General features: G+C 38.6%; 1 protein-coding gene across 2 annotated transcripts in view; it reads right to left on the bottom strand.

The window, feature by feature from the left end:
• Window positions 1-584: 584 nt before the first annotated feature.
• LOC129267452 (uncharacterized) overlaps window positions 585-8973 on the bottom strand; it is a 53980-nt gene continuing 45591 nt past the window's right edge. For both annotated transcript variants that reach the window (XM_064103053.1, XM_064103054.1), the window contains exons 5-8: window positions 5428-5556; window positions 4193-4577; window positions 2205-2379; window positions 585-1413 (exon numbers count right to left, since the gene is read on the bottom strand). In XM_064103053.1, coding sequence (XP_063959123.1) covers window positions 1348-1413; window positions 2205-2379; window positions 4193-4577; window positions 5428-5556 — 755 coding nt within the window. In that variant the 3' untranslated portion in view covers window positions 585-1347. The remainder of the gene's footprint in view (window positions 1414-2204; window positions 2380-4192; window positions 4578-5427; window positions 5557-8973) is intronic.

Raw genomic sequence — 8973 nt, 5'->3', positions numbered from 1 at the left:
ACTCACATTTTTAACAAGTTCAATATTTGCTCTTCAATTTGATACCTCAATTACAGAAAATGGTTAAGAAATAACAAAGTTCTGGTTATTTGAAATAAGGCTTGAATTTCAATAATTTCATAAAATGAAGAGGTTTTACAGGCAAGCGTCCAAACTCACTCGACACTCCGTTTTGTTGACGATCAACCATGCATTAAGTATTTTGTTACCGTGCAATAGCTTGTGTGGGAAACCGGTATTTAATGAAATTATGGAAAAACAAGCATTGTTTCGAGGAATCATAAGTTTTTTACTTCTTGACCATTTTCTGTTATTAAGCATGTTAAGGTATCAAAAAAAGAGCAGATATTGAACTTTTTAGTCATGTGATTTTATTTTTGAAATTCAGATACCCCCCGCCAAATGAGTTTTTGGCATCCTTTCTTCGACTTGTTTTTGCTCACTCATGCGTGAATGAGGAATAATCTAAGTAATACCAGATGAAAGAAGAGATTCTAAGCTTTACATTGGTAGGTCATTTGTCTATTTTATTTATGATTAAGTTATGATAAATCATCGCTAAATCTCGGTTTCGTTTTTTTTCTGGGACGCACTGTATTGTTGAATCAAGAGTTGTATTTGGTCATTCCATTAGTTTGTTGAATTTACCCTATAAACATAATGCACTGCACGCTCATACTGATATATACATACACGTCTATAATACAGGAATTTGTAATAATATAAAATATTAATTATAGTGGCCGAACGCTGCGGGGACAGAGGGCATCCCCTCCCCCTCCCGAATTTTGGAAAACTTACATTTTTTTACTGAGCGTCATCACGAAAATCACAAAAAGTAAGCTTGAAATCTTTCAATTTCACTTTAAAAATGAAAAAGTGCCCGAAGGAAAGCCCCAAAAGCCCCGTCGCTTTAATTAAATGGGTGCGCATTTATAATTGTTTGAGGGAAAATTGAGAAAAGGCGAAATTTCAGACATAAAACATTTTCTTTAAAACAATAACGAAAACAATAGATTGATTAGTGCTGACTAGTAAACGCAAGAACAGCCTCTTCCTATTGCCATAACGAAGTGCAGTAATACAACAGCAATATGTATTTGTGCTAGTTCTGTCTCCTGCAGGTCCACATGTTGAACAAAGATTCAATCTAGTCTGCTATGCAGACTCTGAATGGCTCGTGAAGTGGGATCTGCAGATGGTTTGCGAACCAGCCTGAAAGGGCGAGCGAAGCGCTCCATTAGACTTAGTCTGCTATGCAGACTCCTTGAATCAGCTGTGATACACACACTGCAGATGTGGGTCTACAGTTGTAGACTAGATTCAATCCGTGTTAGTCTCTGCATACTATATTGGTGTTGTCTCTCCAATATTCATCAGTGTTGGATTTTTCGGTACGAAGGAAACGAATTTCTATGAGTAGATACAAAAATAAAAGTATCACCTGGTATAATAAATACATATTACAGGGAAATGAAAATCATTGTAATCGGCATAGACCTTCGAAGAAGAGCGAAGTCACCAACGGCACCATTGTTTCACCATTAAAATAATAGTACGTTGCATGAGAATGATTCTTTGATAAGATGGTGATAAGATTCGTGGTAATTATGACCAAGAAATGGATCACCTGAAAGGGTATACATGGTATATGCCTTTGTATTTCATTTGCCCACATGGTACAATGTGTCTTGTTCTATTTTTTATGTTTTGGGGACGAAAAGACTATACCTCTGTAGCATTTTTAAACTTAATTACATACATGTTACTACTTGCAACCGGGGGTAGGGTGCATCCCCCCCCCCCCCCTCCCCTCAGAAAATTATCGTAGAAAAAATGCCTTTTTTCCAAAATGAAAAGTGCCCTTTTTTCCAAATAAAATGTGCCGTTTTCAAAATTTTAGGTTAGAAATCACAATATTTGTTGTGGTGAGTGGACAAGTTAGCAGTAGACGAATTGGCAATTTACCATATATTCGTCTTTATCGCCACAAGACAATGCAACCGACTTTGATGCATTTATCTTTCCTTCCAACCGACTGGCAAAATATGAATCAATTTTTATTTGACCTATGTATAATAGGATAATAGGTCCGAATTTTAATAGCCTTGGCTGCTGTGGTAGATCATCGTACAACGTTGTTGCTGAGTGCCCCCATCTGCCCAAAAAATTGTGCATTAAAAAAGTTGAGACATTTCGATTACCTTTCCAACTTTCCCATGTTTCCCAAATTTGAAGCCAGCGTAGACACCTGTCTTATTGTGGAACTCTTGACGCACTCGTGTCACCACGCAGGCTGGAAGAGGCCATCGAACTCCTTTACCCATGTATCCGTGCAAGTAATCTGACCAAATCCTAAAAGCGGCAAACCGATATGATCTGAAAAGGCCATGGGACATCATAAAAAAGATCCATAAGAATACAAATATAGAGATTGCCCTGAGTACAACCTAATGCAGCAATTACAAATGCGAGATAATCAGCCAGGGAGGGCAAAGCTCAGATAGATTAGTCCACGTCCTGGACGATTTTTAATGATTGGGAAAATCCATCGATATGATAGAGCACAACTCTCTTTTTGGTCCACAAAAGTACTCCAACAGGTCAAACGATCAAGCAGGCACAAAGTCACACACTTTTTTTTTATATTGCACATGCGTGTGCAAACATCGCGTACTATAATGCGTTGGTATGGCCACTCAGGTGTTCTATAGTACTATTCTTTTGCCCAAGGGTGGTGCTTGCGGGATGCGGCAGCGCACATCGAGCTAAATCTAGCTTATGGGTTGCGATGGGAAACCCGACACCTACGTCCCGTGCATCTCTTAAAGCCCCCTCACACCTGACCGAATGTAGACGGGCGAAGGGTGACGGATGGGAAAAATGAACGAAATGCACGCGAATTCAACGAATTCAAATAAAATTTCAGTCAAATCATAGCGATCAGTATCTATTATCAAATTTTATCAACGGACGGTAAGCGAAGGATAAATATGACATGCGAAGGATGGGAAAAATGAACGAAATGCACGCGAATTCAACGAATTCAAATAAAATTTCAGTCAAATCATAGCGATCAGTATCTATTATCAAATTTTATCAACGGACGGTAAGCGAAGGATAAATATGACATGCGAAGGATGGGAAAAATGAACGAAATGCACGCGAATTCAACGAATTCAAATAAAATTTCAGTCAAATCATAGCGATCAGTATCTATTATCAAATTTTATCAACGGACGGTAAGCGAAGGATAAATATGACATGCGAAGGATATCGATTTTTTGGTTCACCTCTTTGAGAAAAATGCGGCCGAAGGCGAGCGAAGGGTTGATATAACCCAATGAGATGAAGGAACAGTGAGCAATGGTTTGATATGGCGTGCGATCAGAAACGAAGACGAGGGAATAGATCGGGCAATCTTGTTCGTTGTGTTATCGTGTTGCTTCGTTACGGGTTCTTTCGTGATCGGTCCACTTTGGCAAGAGCGCGATGAGGGACTATGCGCGACAATAAAACACGAATGATAAACTAACAATTACCGCAGAGTAAATAAGAGATGCAAATTCAAACAGATGACCAACGATTTCTCATTTCGTCGGGAAATTTCAAACATGTTCAAAATTTCGCACGAATTTGAATAATTGCAGCTGTTAGTTCAGAAGGTGTACGAGCCCAAACGCGAAGGGTAAATATGAGTTTCTATAATTTACCATTGAAAGTGATTTCTTAAAAAATGCCTTTCGCCAGCCATCGCAAGGCATATTTCAGGCAATTTGGTTAGGTGTGAGGGGACCTTAACTCATTCACGTCCGTACGAATGTGTGTTAGGGTGTGTATGTCTGTCTGTGAGTCGGGGGAGGATTTTATGTTTAAGTACTGTCAATTTATGTACAAAATAAAAAGAAAAATCATACAACAGTCCAGGAGGTGGACTTGAGCATTATTCACAGCTGCTATTGAAACATAAATAGATTTTGTGTTCAGACACGTTCAAAAGCATATTCCGTATTCATCACCTTATCATGATAATCTCTTTTTATTATCTTATTATCATTACTACTTATCTTTGATATTTTATTGTTTGTTGTCTTTTTTCATAATTTTGTTTTATATTACATTTTTATCTCTTTATTACTTAAAACTTTCAGCTTGAATTATTCCTTCCTTTATATTAATGATAAGATCTTACTTGTTCTCCATATATCCGGGAATTTGATGGTCTTTGCTCCTTAAAGAGATAAACACACGCAGAGATGGTTTGTCAAGACAAAGGAATTTTATTCTGTTAGAATCAATGATACATCCATTGGTCTGGATTTCCCGACATCTCTTGAGTTCACGGCAACAGAGGCTTTCTTCATCAGTCTGCATCACAGGACAGTTCCCACACGAACACCAACAATTGTTCTTTCTCCTGCATTGGGTAGCTTCATCATCACCATTATACCCGGCTGTCGTTAGCATCCCATCCGCCTCCCTAGTTTCGGTATCTTGGTCAGGTTCATCATCATTGTCATTATTTTCGACTACCATGGATATCCCATTCGTCTTGCTTCTTTCGGTGTCTTTATATTCTGAAGAAAAAAATCGATATAAAAAAATGTGAAAAATGGATAGAGCTCGTCTTATCATGTCGCACACACGACCTTGGAGCAACAGGGAATGTATTCCCTGACTCAATTAACAGGAGGCCTATATGGGGCAATACCAACACGTAAGAAACATCACGCACACACAAGAGAAAACAATATGTGGAACTTTGTGTGCGCTTGACCATGTTGACCTTTTGGAGTACTTATAAATGTTTTTAGTTACCTGAAAGACCATGTTGGTGCGCTATCCATTTATTTTTCTAAATCTAATATTGAAGATTATACATGTAGGACGGAAGGAATTTTACTTACTGATTAACCCCTAACCCCCTTGCAATTCATGGTTGCACGTCGACGACAATGATATAGGCTACAGACCATCGTCCAGCGATATCTGGACTCAATATTTTTTCATGGATATTCGATAGGGAATATTACACCGAGCATTTCGGATAGCAATCGACTCAAATTATTGGTCAGTCTTGTGTTATAAATCCGGGGTTAACTATTGTTTTAAAAAAAAGAGAGAGAGAGAGAGTTAGAACTACATGTAGATACTCATTTTCAAGAACCAATGGCATGGACTTGCACATGTTGCATGTGAATGATTATAGATCTTGACCTATTTCAGAGTAAACCCATGATTTATTTTATTAAAACAATATGTCGTTGGATGAAACTCTTGGAAGAAATTATCAAGTTACATGTTGATGTTAACTTAATGATGTCCGATGGTTGATTGTAAATAATCATACTGCATGTATCATAATAAACAGTAAATTGTTCTTGGTTAGAAAAGATAAGAATATAGAAAATATAACGCAAACGTTACCTCTTGTTAACCAGGGCCACCTGCCATGTCTTCGGTAAAAGGTCAGGACTACAGTAACCATGATAACCACTATTACACTTATCGTGATTATCACGCTTATAGTTATTGTGGTCACAAGATCATTAGAAACTGTAGGAAGATAGAGATGAAATACATCGATAAAACCTAGCTTCACTTAGTAAGCATACGCACTAGAACAAAACACAATGCCTGATAAAGGGAGGGGGTACAGCCCACCTTTTTGGCGGGAACGAGCTCTTTCACGATTTGGGGTGACAGTTTAGGCGCGTATCCAGCATCAGATCCTACAAAGCATTATGGGCCCAATTGTCTGGGGACAATAGAGACTCTATTATGCTTGCGCATGTGCCCATACATTTCTTTGTCAGAGTTGAGGATGGATACGCTGAATTAGGGCAATACGCCGATTTTATTTTTTTTAAGGGACGCTCGGGAGGGACAAATTAATTCAACACAGAGAGAGGCGATAGACAGGGGTGCTTTTTGTCCCTGCACCTCTTCGATATAATGTGTATGGCGAGCATTTCATGAGAGAAGCTCGACTTGAGAAAACACATGTGGGCAAGAAAGATGGCACAACTTTACTTGGCAACAACGTGGAGGACTTCAGGGGACCGTTTCATAAAGGACCTGCAACTGTTGTAACTTTTCCTTATGGCAACTACCATGATAACCTTAATTCTGATTGGCTGCTGAGCCATGTTACCATGGTAGTTGCCATATTGGCAAAGTTACAACAGTTGCAAGTCCTTTATGAAACGGGCCCCAGGACATTAGTTTCAAAAGTAAAACCAACAAGTTGAAAAGTTGGGATAAACCTAAATATAAAGAAAACAAGGCAATTGTCTACTGGCAAACTCACAGACTTTTAATTAAGAAGTGAAACATTAAAAGGTGTAGATAGCTTTGTAAGCCTTGGATGGTGTCAGTGTTTTAGAACTAGGGCGGTAAATTTTTCTTGGAAAAAAATCCGCAATAGGGCAATTCCCACTCACAATTTGCTTTTTGCAATGAAAGAACGTACGTACCATTAGCGGCCCATAATTAATTTACTTAATCGAGTGAGTAAATTACTTATATTTTTTATCATAATCTTTATGAAAATATAATAATATAGGATTTGTATAGCGCACGTATCCACATTGCTAGGTGCTCAAGGCGCTCCTATATTACCCCGGCTAAGCTAGTCTACCAATTCTGGTGCGCACAGCTTTTTGAGGAATTACTACCTGCCGGTACCCATTTACCTCACCTGGTTTGAGTGCAGCAAAATGTGGATACATTTCTTGCTGAAGCAAAACACGCCATGGCTTGGAATCGAACCCACGTCCTTCAGATTGAAAGACGAGAATCTTAACCACTAGACCACGACGCCCACGATCATCACTCAATCGAGTGATTGAAAGATTGTTATGTAGTCCAGTAGATATGTGAAAAAGATGCTCGAATCTGGCAGAAAGTGTGAAATTTGACATACAGTGGTATTTTATTGGCGCTGATTTCAAAAATTGCCAGCCCCAAGCGATTTGACCATCGGATCGGCCGCCATTTTGAAATCCAAGATGGCCGCCATGAAAAATCATTAAATATCATTTTCTTGAGTTTTACATGGCATGTGACACTGAAATTTGGCATATAGGGGTATTTTGAGGCACTGATTTCAAATATTGCCGGCGCCCAGCAATTTGACCATTTTGTCGGCTGCAAAATGGCCGCCATCTTGAAATCCAAGATGGCCGCCATGAAAAATCATTAAATGTCATTTTCTTGAGTGTTACATGATATGTGACACTAAAATTTGGCATTTAGGGGTATTTTGAGGCACTGATTTCAAATATTGTCGGCCCCCAGCAATTTGACCTCCAGGTCAGCGGCAAAACGGCCCAATCTTAAAATCCAAGATGGCCGCCATGAAATATCGTTGGAATAATTTTCTCTAGTTTTGTATGCGCTATATAGTACTGCAATTTAGCATGTACAGTGTAGGTGTAGTTTAGGGCACTTATTTTAAATAGTCTTACCCCCAGGTCAGCCGCCATCTTGAAAACTAAGATGGCTGCCATGAAAATCACTAAATATAATTTTCTTGAATTTTACATAATGTGCTCTGAACTTTGGCAAATAGAGTACCTATTTTGGGGTGCTGATTTCAAATATGTCCAGCCACAAGTGATCTGACCATCAGTTCAGCGGCAAGATGGCGGCCATGAAAAACCATATCAAAATAATTTTCTTTGATTTTACATTATACACGACACCAAAATTTGGCATACATATATTTTTGCCGGCCACCAGCAATGTACCCACCGGGTTTCAGCAAAATGACCGCCATGAATTAGAAACAATGATAATTGTCTTGAGTTTTATATGAACTCTGGCCCTGAAAGTTGTCATATAGGCATATGTTTAGGCACTGATTATTTTCAGACCCCTGTTTGGTTTGCATTTTGAAATACAAGATGGCCGCCATGAAAGATAATTTGCTCAAGTCTTACGTATGGCCTGTAACACTTTGAATTTGGAGAAAAACTTTATCTTTGCATCCTTGATCAATGAAAAAACATAATAAATAGATGCGATTTTGATTTCCAATATGGTTACCAAGTTTGAATGATGTACAACATTATAATGGTGAGTAAAACCCATTGCATTGGCACTGAAAACAAATCCAACACAACCACATCTTTGTCCGTTGCAATGATTAAAATACTTTGGCACCTTTAATTGCTGATATAGATGTTACGTAAATATGAAGCACCATAAATAAACAAACCAGCTAGCTTCTCCTGCAGTAACACATTGAAGTGGCATTGGATGAATAATAACCATTCGGAACAATCATTTTCTGTTGAGAGGGTGTAAATTATTTCTTTGAGATTTATATGATCTGCAGTATTGCACTCTGACATATCGACAGAGTGCGGTGTGTTTATTTCAAATATTACTGGCCCTTGGCGATCTGATCCCCTGAGTCAGAAGCAAAATGTCAGCCATCTTGAAATCCAAGATGGCTGACATGAAAAAAATAAAAAATAAAAAAAAAATCACTTTATCTAGTATCACGTAACGTATTATTTTAAAATTTGGCATCCATAGGGATATTGAAATTGCCCCTAGTAAACATATAAAACTCGAGAAAATGATTGCAATAATATATCATGGCGGCCATCTTGGATTTCAAGATGGCGGCCATTTTGCCGCCGACCAAATGGTCAATTTGCTGGGGGCCGGCAATATTTGAAATCAGTGCCTCAAAATACCCCTATATGCCAAATTTCAATGTCACATGCCATGTAAATCTCGAGAAAATGACATTTAATGATTTTTCATGGCGGCCATCTTGGATTTCAAAATGGCGGCCGATCCGATGGTCAAATCGCTTGGGGCCGGCAATTTTTTAAATCAGCGCCCAAAAATACCCCTGTATGCGAAATTTCACACTTTCTGCCAGATCCGAGCATCTTGGCCATTTTTGGTCACATATCCGCTCTACAAATGTACACATTTTGTATATACTTTACCATC

This window comes from Lytechinus pictus, chromosome 8 (genome assembly GCF_037042905.1).
Source record: "Lytechinus pictus isolate F3 Inbred chromosome 8, Lp3.0, whole genome shotgun sequence".
In the NCBI taxonomy this organism is placed as follows: Eukaryota; Metazoa; Echinodermata; class Echinoidea; order Temnopleuroida; family Toxopneustidae; genus Lytechinus; species Lytechinus pictus.
The sequence above is the reverse complement of the archived record's forward strand: the minus strand, read 5'-3'. Positions and strand labels throughout refer to the sequence as shown.